Source organism: Trichosurus vulpecula, chromosome 8 (assembly GCF_011100635.1).
Source record: "Trichosurus vulpecula isolate mTriVul1 chromosome 8, mTriVul1.pri, whole genome shotgun sequence".
In the NCBI taxonomy this organism is placed as follows: Eukaryota; Metazoa; Chordata; class Mammalia; order Diprotodontia; family Phalangeridae; genus Trichosurus; species Trichosurus vulpecula.
Genome location: NC_050580.1, coordinates 122,834,583 through 122,856,047, shown reverse-complemented (window position 1 = coordinate 122,856,047; position 21,465 = coordinate 122,834,583). Strand labels below are relative to the sequence as shown.

At 40.5% G+C, this 21,465-nt stretch overlaps 1 protein-coding gene across 1 annotated transcript in view; it reads left to right on the top strand.

Annotated features, from left to right (window-relative positions):
* The first annotated feature begins 1,454 nt into the window (after nucleotides 1-1,454).
* Nucleotides 1,455-21,465, top strand: part of LOC118829614 (protein regulator of cytokinesis 1-like) — a 33,920-nt gene continuing 13,909 nt past the window's right edge. Inside the window, exons 1-7 of the mRNA XM_036736564.1 lie at nucleotides 1,455-1,459; nucleotides 13,007-13,127; nucleotides 13,954-14,076; nucleotides 14,240-14,473; nucleotides 15,041-15,211; nucleotides 16,089-16,238; nucleotides 17,476-17,623. Of these exons, the coding sequence (XP_036592459.1) occupies nucleotides 1,455-1,459; nucleotides 13,007-13,127; nucleotides 13,954-14,076; nucleotides 14,240-14,473; nucleotides 15,041-15,211; nucleotides 16,089-16,238; nucleotides 17,476-17,623 (952 nt within the window). The remainder of the gene's footprint in view (nucleotides 1,460-13,006; nucleotides 13,128-13,953; nucleotides 14,077-14,239; nucleotides 14,474-15,040; nucleotides 15,212-16,088; nucleotides 16,239-17,475; nucleotides 17,624-21,465) is intronic.

Below are 21,465 nucleotides of genomic sequence, written 5' to 3'. Positions count from 1 at the left end.
TTAGCTACAAATGAAATGGTTGACAGAAACAATATTGGTATCTCAAATGGTTTTGAAAGGAGATGAGATCATCAGGGCACTCCAATGGAGGCCTTATAGGATCATAGATTTAGAACTAGAAGAGGACTTAGTCCAAACCCCTAATTTTACAGATGAGGAAACTGAGGTACAGTTAAGAATAAGCAATACTTATTGAGTAAAAAAGTCTGCCCAAAGTCACACATTTAGTAAAGTGCATCTCCTCTCTTAATGTTGACTTCAATTCCACAAATTCAGCAACCAAACAGTGCTAGGGAGTAAAATACAAAGTTTAGAAAAGACAAGGTCTCTTTTCTTTACAAATCTTACGATAAAAGAACAAGAAGTGTCATAGGTAAGGACAATACACCATAATATGTAAGTACTTTAGAGGTGCAAAACAGTGTTATTTAAAGTCTAAGGGTGGAAATGATAATTACCCACAGGGGTTGAGGTAAAGGTCCTTAAAAGGCAAATGAGTTGAGTAGAAATTCCACAACTGAAGAGAAGCCAGTTTGAGCAAAGCCATTGATTTGTGGGAACGCTGGGTGTATTTAGGCGATGAATTGGTCCATTTTGATTCGAGTGTAGAGGGAGCATGGTGAGGAATAGTATGAGATTTTGTGGGAAAGGTAGAGTGAAGGGCCTTGAACCCAAGCAAAAGGTTTAGAATTGTATTTGGTAGACAATAAGGAGCCATGGATGCTTTTGGAGCAAAAGATTGGCAATGCTACATCTGTGCAAAATCTTTAGCAGTGGTATGAATGCTGTATTAGAGGAGGCATGGAGTGCAGTTGAAAAAACCTGGAGGGAGGACCTTGCAGTAGCTCCCCATAAAAGATCCGAGTGTACTTCGTGAAGGGGTGGGGAGCGCCGCGGAGACTGAGATCCTTCCTTTCCCAAAGGGTTAACTGCATGACCTTTATTTTTTTTTCTGAGGGGTTAAAAAGGTGGGGTCAGCTGTTTGGAGAGGGGAAAGATTAAATATCACGCACAGTCAGTGCAGAAATTTGGTCTCTAATTTTTCTGGTACATAGCACTTAGTTCCCCTGCTCCCCTGCTCTCCCAAGTGTCTTCATTCTCGAATCCCTCCGCAAGACTCCTTCAAATCACCCCAAGCCTTATCCCGCCCACTTTTCCTTGGCTCACGTGCAGGGGAGGCTGGGCTTCCTGAGCAAGGGGAGGAGCATCAACACAGCCGTCGACCAATTGCAGCGCGGATCCTGCCGGCGGTTCTTATTGAAATTTACGCCCGCGGAGTTTTTTTTTTTTTTTTTTTTTGAAGACTTTGCTGGGAATTTCAGCAAGCGTGAGAGGCTGGGCGGCTGAGGGCTGAGCTTGCTGAGTCCGTCCCGCGTCCCACCTGCCTGCAACCACGGCCTCCACCAGGACTGAGCCTAGCTAGGAAAGGTAGCGAGCGGCTCGAAACTGCAGCCATGAGGTGCGGGCTTGCGGAGGGGACAGAGGGGTCAGGGACCTCTGGGCGCCCGGTCATTCTCCTGGCCCTGGGTAGGGATAGGGGGCGGCTTGCTCTGAGGGGTGGGTTATTCGTCCCTTCCCTTGGGGGTTGCACCTGCGTCCTACTGACCCGGCGGTACCCTTCTCAGCCCGCCAGTTATTGATGTTAATTTTAAGCAAACATTCAGTAGAGGTTCGTTAAGCGGTCGCCACGTGCGGAACACTGGGCTAGGCTCCTAGGGCGATGCAAACTCTAGAGGCAGCGTGGAAAAAAATGCTTGACTTGGAGTCAGGAATACCTGGGTTCGAATCCTGCGTTTGGTTATCTGGATCACTTAACCAGGCAAATGACCTAACTTTTTTCTGAGACTCTGTTTCCTTATTTATAAAATGGGAATAATATCTATAGTACCTGAGTTGTGGGGCTCGAGTGGGATAGATAATGCATGCGAAGCATTTTGCAAGTGTTAGCGTTCTTTGTAAATGTCACATCACCTCCGAGCTGAGGTTAGGGCATGAGCCATTTGAAGCTTTGGATCTTGAACGAATGCATGAAGAAACATTTCAGCGCTTAGCATAAAGCATGCTAAGCATTGGGGATACAAAACAAAAAAGCAAGCTACATACAGCCTTTGCCCTCGTGGAACTTATATTCTAACAGAGTGGGAGAACAGCACGTAACTTGGGGAATTGGGGAAATCAGGAGGATCATATGTGGGGGCCTAGAGCCATTTTTGGTAGTTTTTTTTGATAGATTGATTGGATTATTCCTTGAGCCAGAGGTGGAAAGCAGGGGGTCGGTGAAAGACTGGGGGTGGGTTGATTTGATTCAAGAGGGGGGAAGCAAAGGGTGGCTTGGCAGGAAGATAGCTGTGGAATAGCTCTGTGTGTGTGTGTTGGGGGTGGTGGTGTATGTCTACATCAAATTAGAAATGGTTAATGTGTGAGTCAGAGACCGCTACTCACATTAAAAATATACAGAGACCGTTCTTGAGAAAAGGCAAAAAGGAGTTTATTACTTTTTTATGAGAAAGGACACACCCCAGCAAGTGTGTGTGTGTGTCTGTGTGATACAGCTCAAAGCAAGTTATATAGACCCTAACACAGAGTTCCCCCCCCCCCCACTGGCTCCTCTTCCCATTGACTGGGTTTGGAGCTCACATTCTAAACATGGAATTTTTTCCCAGCAACAGAGAACAAAGAACAGAGAGAAAGGGGTGAGACCAGGGACTAGTATTCAGCAAAAAGGGAGTAAAAGCTAGATAAACAAGACCTTGCAGGTGTCTGTCTACTGATGTAATTTCTTTTCGCTACTTTCTCAGCAGAGCAGTCTCTAAAAATACAGAAGGGGTGCAGGGTGGGGGTGGATGGTAGGAGAGCTAAGGTCTTGTCCCACATTAAGGTGCTTCACTATTTCAGCATTCCACTCAGTTAAGATTGGCCAATCAGAAGCCCAGATCCCCAGGGTTGGCCATGGAGGCTGAAGTGCAGGTGCATGGCAGGAAGATAGTGGGGGAACTTAACTAGAAACTGATGCACAATAAACATTTCTTAAGTGCCGGCTTTAGAGAATAAAAGAAACAAATGAAATAGACCCTGCACACAAAGAGCTATGCACTACTGGGCTTCTGCAATACTTATAAATTGTAGTGGTGTGGAAAGCAGTCTGGACTTGGAGTTGAGAGAGACCTGGCCTCAAATCCAGTTCTTGGCTTGGTGCCTGACATAGAGTAGATGCTTCATAGATGTTTATTGATTGAAATCCTACCCAACTGCATGACTCTGGTCAAGTAGTCAGGTGGCCTGAGCTTCAGTTTTCTAAATAGGATCTTAGATTTATATCTGAAAGGCACTTCCTTCTGTGAAATGAGACTAACCCCCGAGTACTGTAGTCACTCCTTTACAGGATTGTTGAGGTCCAGTGAGATAGTACGTGTAGAACAAAAGCTAGAAAAGCCACTGGCTTTTATCTTTATCTTTGATGCCCCAGTTGTAGAAGCCACATACAACATGGGGCAAGCAGCTATACATCTTTTTAGCATGAGGAAAGTGGAATAGGGAGGCCAAGAACATTTTTCATTTCAGGTATTTCCATTGGTCAAAAGCAAGATAAGTAAGTGTGGACTCATAAAAGAGGTTCCATGAAAATCTTAGAAAGAATTGGTGAGGCTGGTTTGCATTTTCAGCCCATTTATTGACCTCAGACTGTTCTGAAAGTTGGAGAACAGTGCCTGAATTGAGGAAAATGCCCTGTTGCTATTTATCACACTAAAGAGTGGGGAGCCTGCAATTTAAGCTATTGCTGTGAACATTAGTCCCCCAAGAGGGTTTTTAAAAAAATCTTTGTGTATATGCGTCCTTAAAGATATGACCCTTCCATTCAGTCAACTGGGACATTTTAAAATACAATGAAATTGAACATCAATACAATAAAATAAACATCCTTTTTTTTTAAAAAAAAAAAAAAAAAGAAGGCAGTATTAAATACCAACATCTTAAGGTGTTGTTCCCAAAGACTTCTTTATCTTGAAATAAGGTCATGTAGAGACCCCCAACTATGCAAGAGGCCCAGAACACAAGGGCTCTTAACCTGGGGTCTGTGAACTTGTTTTAAAAAATGTTTTTATTTCAATGTAGTTAATTTCCATTATAATCCTATGTATTGTTTTGTACATTTAAAAACATTATTCAGAGAATAGTTCCATAGGTTTGACCACCCTGCCAAAGCAGTCCATGACATAAACATGGTTAGAAACCCCTGGTCTAGAGTAGGTCCCTCCCCAGCCCTCTGAGCAGCCAAGATATGTCAACGCCCATGCAGTTAAGCTCCTTTTACTCATAGGCTAATCCCTCATTTCATCATTTAGAATGACTTTTATTTTAAACACAATTCTACCAAGCAATATTTTCAAGTCAGCAGGTAGATTTTTCTGCGCAGATAATGAAGCTGCACATTTGATAGGGGTGGGTGGAATTTGGCTACTCAGTACTGCTAACAGCTGTAACTCTAACAATCCGTGGGAAAGGCAGTAGAAAAGGAAGCAGACAAGTCCAGAAGCTTCACTCTTAGAGGACATTGAGTATATTGACCAGTAGCCCTAGATCTGGGATTCTTCACTTTTTGTGTGTCATGGATCCCTCTGACAGGCTGGTGAAGCCTATGGACTCCTTCTTAGAGTCATGTTTTTTAAATAATTGATGGGAATGATAAATTTCAGTTAGAGATTAGCGGAAATAAAGATATGTGTATGTATATATTTAAATTCAATGGGAAAATATAAATGTGTGTATATAGGTGTACACACACACACACACATATATTTCCCAATTGAATTTCACAAATTCTAAATCTGTGGACCCTTAGGTTAGGAACTTCTCCCTTGTCCTCCTAATGCAGAAATTTGATTCACTTGTCTGTGCTCATTTGTTGCAAGATTTTTGTGTTTGTCTTGTTTTAAATGGGAAGTAGGGGGGAGAGAGTGAGACAGAGAATATTTTTTGTTCGTTGAAAAGAATAAAATTAAAATAAAGTTAAAATAAAAGTTTTATTTAAATAAATTAAAATTTTAATGAAATGAAAATAAAAAAAATCTGCCCCAGATATTTTAATTTAGCATAAGACCCTGAAGATGACTTCTGCTTTATTATCTTCCCCTTCATTTGCTTTGTTAGGGTGCTGCTTTTCAGAGCTAGCTAAATTTAGCCAAAGCTCTTGGAGAATAGAGGTAGCACCTCAGTCTTAGGCAGTTTAGTGGTTCTGACTTGATAATGAATAGGACTAGAAATGTGCCTTGTATGTATTTTTCCCAAAAGCTGAACACTAGAACTGCCCTGCTAAGTCTTTTCTTCCTGGGATAAACATTTCTTGAATTGAGTTGGATCCTGGAGGAGCTGTAAGAATAGGTTTAGGAGTACTAAAAGCTCAGAATCAGCCAAGGCTTCTGATGAATCCTGGGGCTAACAAAAAAGAGATTTTGAAAGCTATGTTGGGGAAACGGATGCATCTGACCTGATTCCCTCATTTCTTCCACCCTGCTCTTAGTGAGTTTCTCCCCACCCCCCTCCATTTTCTCATGAAGGTTTTAAATTCTAGTAATTTCAGTTACCAGGGTTGCATTAGTTATCTTACCACTCATTTCCTGCTGCTGGTATTAGAGAGTTGTTGGCTTAACTTCTGTAAGTAGTCTCTGAACTTTCTTAGGGGAGTGGCTATTGAATGGTCAAGTAAAACAGTTGGGAAATGAGGTCATTCCATTTCTGGACTGGAATACTAGAGCCCTTGTTTGGTAACAGAAGATGAATACAAAAACAAGGCTTTTTTTTTTTTTTTGGTACGGATGTAGCTGTAAGAGTAGGTTTAGGAGTACTAAAAGCTCAGAATCACCCAAGGCTTCTGATGAATCCTGGGGCTAACAAAAAAGAGATTTTGAAAGCTATGTTGGGAAAACGAATGATCAGAAAAAGGTCAGGCCCTATTGCTTTGGGAGGATAGGGGTATTGGAAACTGGTGCCAGAACTTTTTGATTCTTGTCTTGTTTCTGCTTTCTCTGATGAGAATGATTTCTGAATTGGAAAGTTCAGAATGAAAATTTCTAGTAGGGATTTAATACTCAAATAAGGAAGTTGTAAGAGCACCTCGTTGTCCTTGCTGAGCTCAGAGTCACCCAGCGCTGAGGAATTATCTAGTGGAGTACTGAAATATCTGGCACATGTTATTGCTGAGCTCTACTCAGTGAATTTTGAAAGATCATGGAGAATTGGAGAGATGCTCTAGGATTGGGAAGTTTGATTGTCCTGATTTTCCAAAAAGGGGAAGAGAATGGAGTCTACTATAGGTCAATGAGCTCGGTGTTGCTTCTTGGCAAAATTCTCAAACATATTAAAGGGATGGTTAGTGAGCATCAAAGGAAGCAGAGATCACAGAGAACCAGTTTGGTTTTATTAAGAATGTTGTTTTTCAGTCCTGTCTGACTCTTTGTGACCCTATTTGGAATTTTCTTGGCCAAGATACTGGGATGGTTTGACATTTCCTTCTCTAGCTCATCTTACAGGTGAGGAAACTGAGGCAAACAGGATTAAGTGACTTGGCCAGGGTGTCACACACTAGTAAGTGTCTGAGGCCAGATTTGAACTCACAAAGATGAGTCTTCCTGTCTATAGGCCCAGCACTCTTATCTACTATGCCACCTAGCTAACCTTTTATTAAGAATAGATCATACCAGATTCTCCTATCATCTACTAAAACAGTGTCCAAATAGGTGGGTAACCTAGACATAAAAGGTGACTTAATAAACAAATCAGAGGAGCAGAACAGATCATGCCAGATAAATATTTCCTTTTTTGGACAAGATTACCGTTAAAAGGAAAATTATTTATTTGAGCCTTCACCCAAATTAATGTGGCAAAACTCAGGAAAAAGACAATTAAAAGGAATTTATTAAAAAATGTCAAACAAGTACAAAGGACATATGAAGCAAAATGCTATCCAGATGCAGATAAAGAACTGATGGACTCTGAATGCAAATCGAAGTATACTTTTTTCCACTTAATTCTTTTTTGTTTTTTTTTCCCTTTTGATCAGTTTCCTCTTTCAGAACTGTGACCAATATGGAAATATATTTTACATGATAGCACATATATAACCTACATCAAATTGCCTACCATTTTAGGAAGAGGGGAGGGAGGGAGAAAAACCTGAAGCTCCAAATCTTATAAAAATGAATTCTAAAAATTGTTTTGACATGTAATTGGAAAAAATACTATTAAAAATGTCAAAGTAGCAACACATTTAAGGGCTGATCACTAGAGATCAGCAAGGGATTCAAGATGGAGCCAGCTCTTACTGATAATTTTCATATTGAAATAGATAATTTGGTTAGGTCCACAGCAGCAAAAGGGGGTGGGCCATGTACCGATTGCTGGGATATGGTAGCTAACAGGTAGGGGGTGACCAGGCACATGCTGGATAGCAGGTAATAATGAAAGCTTCAGACTGGGTGGCATTCTCTCTACACTGATTGACAAGCAGAACTGGGGTCACTGAAACAACATAACTTTCAATGTTACTAGATTAGTAGGCCCGAGGAATACCGTAAATATAGCTCACATAGATTTTAATAAAATGCGAGAGAGAGTTCTAATGCCCTTTTTGTGGAAAAGATAGGATAAAGAATATACCGTAGTCCAGTTAATGTGAATCCAGAACCGATTGAATAAATTTAAATATGCATTGATGTCCGCTTGGAAGGACGTTTCTAATATAGTGTCATTGCAGGGATCTAAGCTTGACACTGCTGTTTAACATTTTTACCAGTGATTTGGATAAAGGCATGAAAAGGATGCTTATCAAATTTGCAGGTAACAAATTAGGTAATAAACTGGATGAAAGGTTTAGGATTAAAAACTATCTTCACAGATCAGAATATTGTGCGAAATCTAATTAAGATAAAATCTTAAAGGGGTAAATTTGGGTTCTAAACACCAATCTCACAAGTACAAAATGAGATCAACGTGGCTGGAAAGCAGATTGTTGGAATCCGTGAGTTTTAATGGTCTGCAAACTCAATATATGATAGCCAAAAAAACCCCAAAAAACCTCAAACCAAAAATACACCAAAACCCCTGAATGCAATATGAGGCTGCATTAGAAGAGGCAGAGAATCTAGAACTGGGGAGGTGAGAATTGTACTCTATCTTGGTCAGGCCACATCTCGAGTGTTATTTTTAGTTCTGGGTACCACATTTATTTATTTTGGTTTTCTCTTAAACAGTTTTTAAAAGCACATTTTATTGATTTTTTTTACTTCATAGTCATTTCTTGACCGGATTGATCCCTCTCTTATATGATGATCCTATTTAACAATGTATACAAGAGTCTTCCCTAGTAGCCCATTGTGCTGTGAGGAGGGAGGTTAGTTTCATTATCTTTGAGACCATGATCGGTCTTTCCATGACTCAGAGCTCAGCTTCTCTTTGATCTTTTCATTTATATTATTATAGTTCTTGCATAGATTGTTCTTTTGGTTCTCTTTATTTCACTTGGACATAATTGCCGAGTACCGACTTTGTTTCCTCTTCTTTGCGGTTTCTAGACTCTTATTATAGCCTCTCATTTGCTCTCCCTGCCACATTTCTCCCTTCTCCAATCCAGCTTCCACATAGCTGCCAAAGCGATCGGACCATATGACTCCCCTATTTATTAAATGCACTTGATTGATTCTGAGATCAAATATAAACTCTTGCTGATCCACATGTGTTGTCACTTAAGCTCCTTTCTCCCTGTCTTTGTATAGGCTGTCTCAAATGATTAGGATGAGCTCCCTTCTCTCCTCAACCTTTTAGGATCCCTGGTTTCCTTTGGGGTCAACTCAGGCATCCCTTTCTACATGGATCTTTTCCCGATTCCCCCTCAACTGCTAGTGTCTTCCCTTCAAAATTACCTTGGACCTGTTTTGTATGTATTTGGTATGCATCTGCTTATGTATTGTCTCCCCTGTAAGCTTCATGAAGCTAGGGACGATTTTACTTTTGTCTTTCTGTCTTCGGTGTCTAGCAAAGTGCCCAGTACATGGTAGGTGCTTAATATGTGCTTGTGGATTGATTGAGTGCAATCTAGTGCTGCTATGAATATTTTGGTGTTTATTGGGTCTTTTTTCTGTCTTTGGCTTCCTTGGGGTTATCTATCCAGTAGAGTGATTGGTGGATCAAAAGTATGGATAGTTTTATTTATTCTTAAATGACTCCAAACTGATGTCCAGAATAGTCGAACCAATTCATAGCTCTGTCAATGTTATAGTGGTATTGGATGCCAAATTTTAGGTAGGATTTTATTAAACCAGATTGTACGGGGGTATATGGCAACCACACTGGTATACAGAACTTGAGTTGTAATGTGGGGATTTAAGGAAATACTGAAGCAGGACATGATAGCTGTTTTCAGATGTTTGAAAGCTCATCACGTGGAAGGTGGATTAAACTTCTTCTGCTTGGCTTTAGAGGGCAGAACCAGAGCAACCAGGGAGAGTTGTGAAGAGGAATATTTAGGCTTAAAGTAAGAAAAAAACCAACCAATGAGAGTTATATTACAGTAGAATGGACTTCCTTGGAAGGTAGTGGGTTTCTCCTCAAAGAAAGTTTTGAAACAAAAACTAGATGACTACTTGCCCAGAACCTAGTACAGTGCCTGGTGTTTGGTAGGCACTTAGTTGTTAATTGATTATAAAGGGCATTCTTGTTCAGATACAGATTGTATTAGATGATGGCCTCTGTGGTCCCTTCCAACTCCTATCACAGATTCCGTGAGTGCTGAATGGAGGTGAATTCTGGGGAAAATAACAATGTATAGCATATACATATAGGTGTGAAAACATGTATTTCATATGTGTGTGTGTGTGTATGTATAGCAGAAAATGAGCCATCAGTTACTGGGGGGTAAAAGGAACATTTGGCAATAAGAATTCTGTAATCTGAATGCATGTTCCTGGCTGAAGCTCTGTCACATAGGTAAGACTGAGTAGCCGAAGACAGAAGGCTGCTAGGGGGTTTGAGTAAAGAAGTTGATAAGGGCTAAACACACATCAAAACAAAATTTTGATTACTTTCCTTCCACTTAGTTTCTTGAGACGAATGGTGGGTGATAGTTGGGTAAACTGATGTTGGACTGACGTTCATTTCCTGCTAGAATTGCAAGAAAAAAGTCAATAAGTTAACAAGCATTTATTAAGTGCTGTGTGCCAGGCATTATATTAAGCATTGGAGATACAAGGAAAGGCAAAAGACAGTCTCTATTCTCAAGAAACTAATGGTTTAATGGGGGATACAATATGTAAACAATTATCTACAAATTGCAGAAGAAAGTCATCAGCATTATGGGGGGGGGTCTTACTTCTTACAGAAGATAGGGTTTTAGCTGAAATTTTAAGGAAGTTGGGAAGAAGAAAGACAGGGAGGTAGAGAATTCTAGGCATGGGATTTAGCCAGTGAAAATGTATAGGCAGGAGATGGAGTGTCTTGGTTGAGGAAAAGCAAGGAGAATGGTGTCACTGGATGGTAGAGTATGTGGAGGGGAGAGGAGTAAGAGGAGTGGAAGGTAGGGAGGGGTCAGGTTCTAAAGAGATTTTATAAGCCAAACAAGATTTTATATTTGATCCTGGAGGTTATAGGAAGCCACTGGAGTTGATTGACTAGAGGGTGACACTGTCAGATGTGGGCTTAAGGAAGATAGCTTTGATAGGTAAGTGGAGGATGGACTGAATTGGGGAGATAGTTAAGACAGCTAGACCAACCAAAAGATGATTGCAGTAGTCCAGATATGAAGTGGTGATGGCCTGTACCAGGGTAGTGGCAGTGTCAGAGAAAAGAAAAGGGCATAGTGTTTTAGAGGAAAGAGTATAACATTGCCGTTTTCTCATGGGTTTCCTGTTCATATCACATGGAACCACTAGGGTTCCATGGAACATATTGTGAGAAATACTGATCTATACAATTCATGTGGTAATCAATAACAGCCTGCTTTATTATATCCCTTATACAGTCATCTTTTTTTAAAAAAAATTTAACTCTTGTAATTTTCACTTGATTCATCTTTTCTTCTCAATTTATTGAAAGTTTCCTTTAGGGCAGTGGCTATGTCTTCTACTTCTTTGTTGGGCCCACAATCTTTTGAATATAGTAGGGGACTAATAAATGTTGTCAGTTCCTTGAATGGCAGAGGAATCAGTGGGGACACCCCGTACACCCTAGGTGTATTGTACGATCATTGTCATTATCTCCAATTTGCCGACCCAGTGGTTTGTTGTGAACGAGAGCAGTATGAGAAAATAGCCTTTGTACAAGTTGGATTTTTCTGATGCTGTTTTCATGCATTATTCATTGTGTGCCCCCTAGAGGTGGGATTATAGATGAAGAAAAGATAACTTTATTTTCATGATTTAAATTGGGATTTTGCTCTTCTGGTGATGCCAGAGTTGGGAGATGTGAAGTAGGAAGTTTTAAGGAGCTTTTTGTTCTGGTGAGAGAAGAAAAGTGTTAGAGACTGTATGAATTGAGAGACAGCAGATGGAGATATAGGTCCCATCTGGCAATGCCACCAAGTAATTACGTGGCTTAAGGCAAATCACTTAAGCTTTCTAGGCCTTAGTTTCTTTTATTTTATGTGTTATGGATGCTTTAAAAATTTCTGCCACTTCTCGGTAATGACTACCAATCCAGTAGCATCCTTTCTTGTTAAAAAAGAAAGCAAAACAAATGGATACATTCACAGTGTCTGGTAATGTGTGCCTCATTGCCCACCACCTCTCTACCAAGAAGAAGGAGATACATTTTATCATCACTAGTCTAGGGTTCAGTTTCTTTATTTATAAAACAAGAGTTTTATCTATCTCTGTAGTCCCCTCCTATCCTAACATATGATGATTCTATGACATGAGAATATCATTATCAATCCTTATCAATATAAGGAAGGAAGTGACAGAGCAGTTGAGTGACAATCAAAGATTTCCTGCACTCTATAGGGTGTTCCTAAAGTCTGGACACTTAGGAAAAAAAATGCATATTTGCAAGAAATGAAATGAATGAAATTTTCAACAACATTTTATTTAATCGGAATGTTTGTTAACAAATAGCATCTTCAATATGATTTCCATCATTTATAATGCAAAGGTTGACGCGCTTTGCAAGATTCACATGAATTCAATCCAATAACTCCACATTGCCGTCAATTGTCCTATGTGTCCAGACTTTAGGGACACCCTGTACATTATGATCACTTTCTATATCTCCTATTTGGGAACTTTATGATTTGTTGGATCTTTGATGGAATAGAAAGGGCCCTGAACCTAGGAGTCAGGAAACTAGAGTTCTAGACGTGGTATTGCCCCCAACAAGGGACATAATCTTGGATACAACATTTCATTTTTCTTTTGCTTCTTCAACTGTAAAATAAATATAATACCTTTTATGGTTATTACAAGCATGAAATTAGGTGATATGAAAGTGCTTTGAAATATATAAAACCGGATAAAAATGTACAGGTTTTTTAAAAAGTTTTTTTATGCTTTGTTTTTTTATTACCTCCCAAAAAACCCTCCCTACCACTCTAAATCCTCTGTAGCTAAAATAAATAAATAACCAAAACTGACCAATAAAATAACCTCATCTGATATATGCAACATTTCAATTCTGTATTCCCTCACATCTGTACCAAGAATAAAGAAATGTGTTTAATCATGTTTTCTCAGGCTGAGATGGATAACTGCAGCTGCTTTGAGTTTGGCTTCCTTTTAAAAGTGTTGCTTTGATTTACATGATTGTAGTCGTGTACATCGTTCTCTTGGTTCAGCCTGCTTCATTCTGTATCAGTTCACACAAATCTTCCTGTGCATCTCTGAATTATTCATAGTCATTGTTTCTTATGACACAGTAGTATTCCACCATAACCTAATTTTTTCAGTCTTTCTCCCTCAGCTGAAAGGGGACCCACTTTGTTTCTACATGTTTTTATTTATTTTTTACCACCACTAATTTCCTTCAGTGAGGTGCTGGCTGTGGAATCGATGGCATATCTCTACAAAGCCCTGAGCTTCCTTCGGGATCTCTTTGAGGCAATGGGGATTCCAGAAGACCAGAGGCTAGAGAGGACGGAAGTAGTAAAAGTGAGTATAGCTTTGACCCTGCTGATTTTGTTTATGGTCTTTAGGGTCCGTAGACTTGTTTTATTTTAGTATTTTGATAACTCTGTTTCAGTATAATTGGTATCTTTTGTAATCTTGTGTATTTTTATGCATTTAAAAACATGATTCTGAGAAGGGGTTCATAGATAGTCAACGGGGTCCATGGCACAAAAGCATTTGAGAATTTGCTCTTTCGGGAGACACTAGCTGAGGCAGAGTGTATCGAAAGGTATGTTAGGCATCCCATGTGCATGTTAGACAGCGGTGGATTTCAGTTCAACCAACATTTCTTAAGCACCAGCCAGGCACCAGCTATGCAGTGGAAATAGAAATAAAAAAATGAAACAGTCTCTGCCTTCAAGGAGTTTATACTCTACTGGAAAAACAATTTGTACACAGATAAATGAAAAATAAATACAAAGTAACTCAAGAGAGTGTGGGGATGGTATTTGCCCAGCAAATAGCATCTAGCACCTCTAGCACTAGACTTTGTACTTTGAAGGGTTTGGGAGAGTATTTCCTTAAAATTAGCTGGGGTGGTGTTATGCGGCTAGGGGCTCAGGATAGGCTCCAGGCCCTAGAATCAGGAGGACCCGAGTTCAAATGCAGCTTCAGATACTAGCTGTATGACCCCTGGGCAAGTCAGTCACTTAACCCTGATTCTTCCCGCCCCCGCAAAAAAAAAATAAATTAGCTGTAGGTTGTCAAATCAAAATGCTTGTACCCGAGCAATCCCACTGGGTTTTCATGTTCCCAGAAATCTGAAGAGGTTGGATTGCTGGTTTTTTTTTCCCTTCTTATGCCATAGAGCCTTTTGGATGTGATAATTACAGAGGAAGAGAATAAGAAGATGAGGCTTCTGGAAAGCATAGCATCACTTCGAAAACAACTAGACAGTCTGTGCTTTGAGTTAAATGTGGAACGTTTTCAAGTAAGTTCTGAACTAACTGGAATATTTTCCCAATCCTCTTCAGCCTCCTAGTCCTCACATTCCCCTTTTAATGTAGTAGGTTTCATTTTGTGTGTGTGTGTGCGCGTGCACATATGAATGTGCGGTGTTTGAGCAGCACTGATGTGGTTTTCCTGTTGCACAGGGGGAAGAGGGCATCACCATGCTGCAGCTGGAGAAGGACTTATGCATCCAACTGGAAGTCAGATTAAAGCAGAAGGAGGACAGGAGGCATGAGCTGAAAAGGCTTCAAGAGCAAGAACAGGCCTTCTGTGAGCTTCTACACACAACCCCCTACAGCATGGACAAGGACTCAGTGCCCACCTTGGAGGAGCTGGAACAGTTCAGATGCTACTTGGCAACCTTGGCTGAAACAAAGGTATGTGGCAGAGACACCTGACACTCGAGACATCTTCGTTTTAATCAGCAGGTGTTCCTTCCCTGACACGGTGGTGGTCGTTGTTGGTAATAATAGCTGACTTTATCCTCAAAACAACCCTGTAAAATATTCTCATCATTCCTATTTTGCCCATGAAGAAACTGAGGCTTAAAGAGTTAGATAACTTGCCTATGGCCACACAGGAAGCATCAGAGCCAAACTTTTCCAGCACTCTTTCTACCATATCACCGTCTTTCTTAAAGAGTTGCTGTGGTTGAAAAGTTCATCGCCTTGTGGCCATCCTACTGGTGATAAGCCCTACCCGGCTCAGCTAGCTTCTTCAGAGAGATGTGTATGTAGTTCATCACAAGGTCCATATTTGAGACCTTTTCAACTTGCTGAGGACCTGCTAGGGCTTGCACCCTGCTGCCACAGCTTTCAGGGACTCAGGGGTACCTCCATGTCAGGCTGAGGCATTAGAGTTGAAGCTTCATACACGTAGGCTCCTTTTCTGAAAGTCTCTGACTCACTCTGAGGGGGGTACGTATAATTTCTGTGCTCTTCTAGGCATGCAGACAGGAGGAATTTATCAGCGCAAAGAGTCAGATCCTACTCCTTATGGAAGAGTTAGATTATACCCCAGACACAAGTGTTGAAAAAGACATATTATGTGAAGATGAAGATACCTCTGATCTGTCATTGGAAAAGCTCGCAGCTCTGCGTGACCTGCTCCATCAGGTATGGAGACCCTGGCCCAAGGTCCTGTTTGGAAGTCTAGTCTGTTGCTGGGGGAATGCTAGGATCAGGACCTTGAGATTGTCCCGTTCTGTGAGTCAGAATGCTCGTTCAAAGCCTTAAGAGTGCCTCAGTACTCTTTAATAACACTTCCACTCTTTTTATCACCTATATCTAATGGGGAGAGGGAATTTTATTTCCAAGTACAGAGTGCTAAGAATTGAGGAGGAAAAATGGGAGAGTAGAACTAAAAATCTCTAGTTTGGAATTCAAGTTTATAAAAAAGCAGATGTCCAAATGAATGAAAAGCATTTAACTAATAAGAGGACAGGTAAATAACTATGGGGAGGAATTGGAGGGGGGTGTTTGAGCAGCACTGATGTGGTTTTCCTCCTGTAGAGGAGGAACAGGGCATCACTATCCTGCCAAAGTTAGGAGTGTATATATTACTTGAAGCTCTTCCGTTAGAGTGTATGTATGTTTATAACCTCCTCTGTTAGATTGTAAGCTCCTTGAAGGCAAGGGACTATCTTTGGCCTCTTTTTGTATTCTCAGTGCTTGGCGCAGTGTGTGGCACTGATTCATCCCCTTTATCGATCTAGTGTTCTGTGAGAATTTCTGGTCTGGGATGCTGAGATTCTGTACCGTGGCATATCCCTGAAATGATGATTTCTGGATGTTCCATAGTCCATATGCTGAAAAAATTGTAAATATAAACATGATCCCCTGATTTAATACAAAGTTTCATTTGCTCTCTCTCTTTCTGCAAGCTGGTGTGTTTTAGGCATCTTCTCTGGGAAGGTGAGTGACTTACTGTGAAGTGACCCTTTTCTCTAATTTTTTCTTTTCTCTCTCTCTTTCCTCCCTCCCTCCCTCCCAGTTAGAGGTTCTGAGAGCTGAGAATGAGATAGTGTGTGAGGAACTACATTCTCAAATCCAAAAGCTCTGGGACAAGTTACAAGTTCCTTATGAGGAGAGAGAAGTCCTGGCTACGTTCATGACGGGGTCAATACCCAAGAGGAGAAAAGTGGTAAGGAAACACAGTAGGCATTGAAAGCATTGTCTGGGAAGACAATGGGTTTTGGCTCATGGGCCACTTCTTTGAACTTACTTTCTCCTGTCCCTGGAATGCCCTCTCACCTCACTTCCCTAGCTTCCCTTCAAAATTTGACACAGGCGTTACATTATACTGAAAGTCTTTCCTGATTTCCCCCAGCTACTGGTATTTCTCCCTACCCTCATTACTTTGTGGTTATTTTGTATATGATTATTTATGTATATGCCATTTCTCCTGATAGAATATAAGCTTCTTGAGGGCTGGGACTGTTTCATTTTTGTCTCTGATAGTACATCGTGCAAAGTAGGGCTTGATAAATGCTTGTATATTGATTGACTGGGCTAGCAGTTGGAGTCTATAATGATTGTTTTCTATAAAATGTGTTTCCTTTGAAAGCTGTTTTAAATAGGCCCAGTTTCTTAAATCCAGTTTGCAAGACTTCTTTTGGGCGGGGAACCTCTTCTTGGTTTTTCTCTTGGAAACCATCATGGAACAAAGGTTTGAGTAGTTAGCGTTTTGAAAAATGGCCTAATGTTCCATTACTATGTATCCTGCCCCACTGGTAAATAAGCTGATACCTATGAAAACCCATCCTATAGGAAAGAAAATTCTTTCTTAGTGCTGTAAACTAAGACCCTACATCTAGCCCATTAAAAGGAGAAAGGAAATGTAGAATATTCAGTATAAGATTGTGAGGGAATACTATTGTGCTATAAGTAATGACGAGCTTAATGATCTTGGAAAAACATGGAAAGACTTGCGAAATAATGAGCAAAATGAGCAGAACCAAGAGAACATCATATACAGTAACAGCAATATTGTTTGAAGAATGACTTTGAGCAAATAAGTCGTTTTGACTATTGATAAATACCCAGATTAACTATAAAGGTCATGAAGAAAGATGCTGTCTGCGTCCAGAGAAAGAACTAATAATAGAAGTAGGTATAGTATAATTTTACATCTATATACCTATTTGTGTCTAACGGTAGCCATCTCTAGATCAGGGGGGAGGGAAGAAAAAAAAGAAATCTACGTGATAACTTTATTATATTTAAAAGGAATAGCAAGGCATACATAATAGAATAGCAATTTCATGTGTAATCATCTTTTTTATTATACTGTGTTATGGAAATATTTGTTTTATTCCATAAGTTAAATGAAAGAAAAAGAACAACAAGCTATTTTTGATGCTTCCTCCCCGTTTCGGCAGCTTCAGTCAGAAGCAGATCGGTTGGAAAAGCTGAAGATTCAGAACCTGAAAAAGGTGATCGAAGCTGTCAGAGAAGAGCTGGCTCTGTATTGGGAAAAATGCTTCTACAGCCGGGAGCAGAGAAAAGCCTTTGGTCCCTACTATGATGGTTGGTATGGGAGATGTCGACACAGCCCCGTAGATGAACCTGTCTGTTGACTCTTTTGTGTTATCCTGTTTTCACTTATTTGTTTAACAAGTATGTACGTGTATAAGAGGACATCAGACACAGCCTGCCTTTTCTAGTTCATGAGATCACAGACTTGGAGTTGGACAGGAGTTTGAAGATAATCTGTTCTGGCCTTCTTACTTTATAGATGAGGAAAAACGAGATCCAGGTTAAGTGATAGGCTGCTCAGTATGTGACAGTAATGTGGTGTGGCAGCCCGAAACAAGCTAACATGATGTGAGGTTGACCTGAGAGAGCCATGAAGGAAATGATTCATTTTTGGTGTGGGGAGGGAGAAAAGGGGTGCCTGGACCTGTGGCTTCACTGGTATGAGGACCTTCCAGTGAGGAAACGCCCCCTCCCTAGGCCAATTGATACCTACTCAGGATTTATAACCTTAGACACACAGAGTACTGATTGGTTTAGTGATTTGTGCGGCGTCCCAAAGCTTGTCATGGGCAGGATCTGTAAGCACGCTTTATTGACATCAGCTCACCATATGCAATCCCACACTGCCTCTCAAATCAGTCTGAAATATTAGGACTAGCTCTGGGTGCCATATTTTACAAAGTGGACCACGACTAGATGAGGATAAACAGGATTGTAAAGGGATTGGAGACAATGCTGTAGCAATGATTATTTAAAGGAACTTGTCATCTTTAACCTGGAAAAGAGAAGGCTTTAGTGGGAGGGGAGCACAGGAAACATGATAGGTCTTTAAATATTTGGAGGATTGTGATTGTGGAAGAAGAACTGGACTTGCTCTGCCTGTTCCCAGAGGTTACAGAGAAGATCATTTTGGCTCAATGTGAGGAAAATTCTCCAGAAGTCCAAAGCATCCAAAGTAGGATGGAATGCCCAGGGAGATGTTTCCCCCTTGCTGAAGGTCTTCAAGTAGAGGCAGTATGAGCACTTGTCAGGGATTGTGTCAGAAGAAATTGTTACTGAATTCTTGGTAGCAGTAGGTGACTTCTGAGGTTCCTTCCAGCAGTAGGGTTTTGTGAATCTTTTCAATAATGGGAAGTTCTCTGCCCCATAAAGTGGTCTGTTGTATCGGCAAAGGTCTGACTGAGATTCCTTTCTTCTTGTAAGCTAAAATCTATCTCCTCCTTTCTGCTGGTCCTAGTAATGTCCTCTGAAAGAGAATTGAGCAAGTTTGGTCCTTCATTTGTACAATAGCCTTTCATTTACTTAAGGGGAGACCTGATAGCTATCCTCAGTCTTCCCTGTGCTTAACTATACCTTTTTAAACTGGGATTTAAAGCCACTCACATGCCACAGAGACAAACATGAATCCTATTTTATACATGAAACATTCCTTCTATGAGATAGTCACTGGATCCCTATCATGGTCTGGTCTTCCTCTTCTGAATAAGTTCCGTTTGGTCAGGATCCTTTTAAATTATGGATATCTAGTACTAAATAAAGTACCCAAGGGATGGGGACAGGTCCTGTGATTTCATTGATATACAGAACTCCAGGTGACAAAACTCCCTTTGCCGAGGCAGGTTGGCACGTTTTCTGCAACTTAAATTCTTAGCGAGCACTGAGAGGTCAGGTGATTGGCTTGGGGTCACACTTTTGAATTGGTGCCATCTGCAGATTTTTTGTATTTTATACTTATACTTTCTGTGACCAGCCAAGGACAGAGCTCTGAAGCATATTTATAGTTTGAGACAGGGAGAAAGAGAGCGGGCTGGGGGGCAGGGAGTTTTGTCCTGTAAGGTTATGCTCAGATTTGTAGGGGAGGTCACCCTGAGCTGCATCCTGAGCTCCATGGCTCTTTGGAATACATCATTCTATTCCCTTCTTCTAGTGGATACAGAAAAGCCTCGCATTATTTGATTGTCTTTTCCTTTGTTTCTCCTGATGGCTTGCAGAACTTGTTTCTGAATTGAATTGTTATATTTAGCCATGGTATCTTGGAGTTTGCAGTGTTGGCCTTTTTTTTTTCTGGAGGCAATCTATGAATTTTTTCAATAGGAATTTCATTTTCTATGTTTAGAAGTTCCGGGTAGTTCTATTTTTCCTTCATATGGTATTAAAGTTTTTTGTCTTTTGTGTTCTTCTGGGGGATCTTTGGTGCTTAAGGTTGTCGCTGTGCATCCTATCTTCAAAGATAGTATATTTTGCTTGTATAGTGAGTATATTTTCTTTACATGTTATTGTCTTTGCTTTTTTTCCTCTAGATTGTCCTTCAGTTCCATGTTTTTTTTTTAATTCCCAATCTATTGTTCTGTTCTTTTTTTTCTTTACAGATTCAAGTTTTTCTATTCTCATTATTTTTGTTGTTCAGTCCATAAATTCTACTCCTGTAATTCTCGTTTCTTTTAAACCACTAAGAAACAGCATTTTATGGTTACATGTTTATCTCAAGTTCAACATGGTTCCCTTGTCTCATCAAGTGTTGAATCATTTTCCTTTACTTTGCATTATTTATTCCTAGATGCTGGAACTCATGTACTAGATCCAGAGGCCATATTTCCTTCTGTTACTGTTTTTCATGTTGATTTATTTGTTTATGTACAAGGTCTTCGAGTTTTCTTCTTCCTGAAATCTTTGGTGCTCTCCGTCTTTTTCCCCCCCTTATTTTCCTTATCACTCACTTCTGACTCCCTCCCCTCTAATTGCGGTTTCCTTGGGGACTGGATTGCAAAGCATCTCAGCCTCCTCCCACAAAGGGCATTTCATTGTTTACCAGCCTAGGTTTCTACCCTATGTGACTTTTGGTTAGATATGGATGCTGTGCTCTTTCTCTCAGGTTTATTGTAGAGTGCTGCACAGCTCTCCACAGATACAGTGTCTTGTCGACTTCTCCCACTCCCTCTGTTCTTCAGTTCTCTAGCTGGGCACTGGCAGTTCAGAACTTTGCTGCACTGGTGCTGGGGTGGATTTTGCTGCAAGCTTGTGTCATGTTCTTGGGTCTGCTAGTGCTGGTAGCATGGGACATAGGGATGGGGTGCTGAGTGAACTCAGGGGGTCAATGGGTGTCAGTTCTTGAGTTTGGGGGGATTTTTTTAACCTTTTTTGGTGGGGATACTGGGTGTCTTAGACCATGGAAACAGTGGAAGTTGTTTATCTTTAGTACATAATTTCTGTTTTGGAGTTTAAGATGTCACGGGGTTTAGAGAAAATGTCTAGTCTGCTGTCTTGTTGCTCACGTGACCCAGAAGTTCCATTAGCTATTATTCTTATTAACAACAATCTGGTGAAAGGATAGTTGGGAATTGGTGAAGACAGGGGCAGGCCTACTAGGTGACAGTAATTGTTACATAATTAGTAAGAGGTAAAGAAGAGCTAGCCTGGCATGGTGGCAATAAAAATGGAAAGGCTACAAGAGACATTTCAGAGGAAGAATTGGTAGGATTTGACAACTAACTAACTGAGAGGGAGAAGGCAAAAATGTCTTTGAGGTTTTGAGCCCAGGTGATGTCATTGATTAGAAGTAGAAAAAAAATGCAAGTAGGGGAGGTTTGTTTCTAGTAGGAAAGAAGCTCTGTTCTGGATGTCCTAAATCAGCGATGGTGGCAGGACATGGAAGTAGAGATGTCCTAGTAGGCAATTGTAGATGCGAGATTAGAACTTGAGTTGGTAGAATGTAAGTTGCTTGAGGTAAGGGACTTTTTCATCCCTAGTGCCTAGCATAGTTCCTTGTATATAGTTGGTACTTAATAAACGTTTGAATGAAATTGAATGTGAATTTGAGAGTCATCCAGATAGGTTATAGTCGAAGCTGACCAGATTGGCTTTCCAAGGGGAAGTTATAGATAGGCTATTACTCT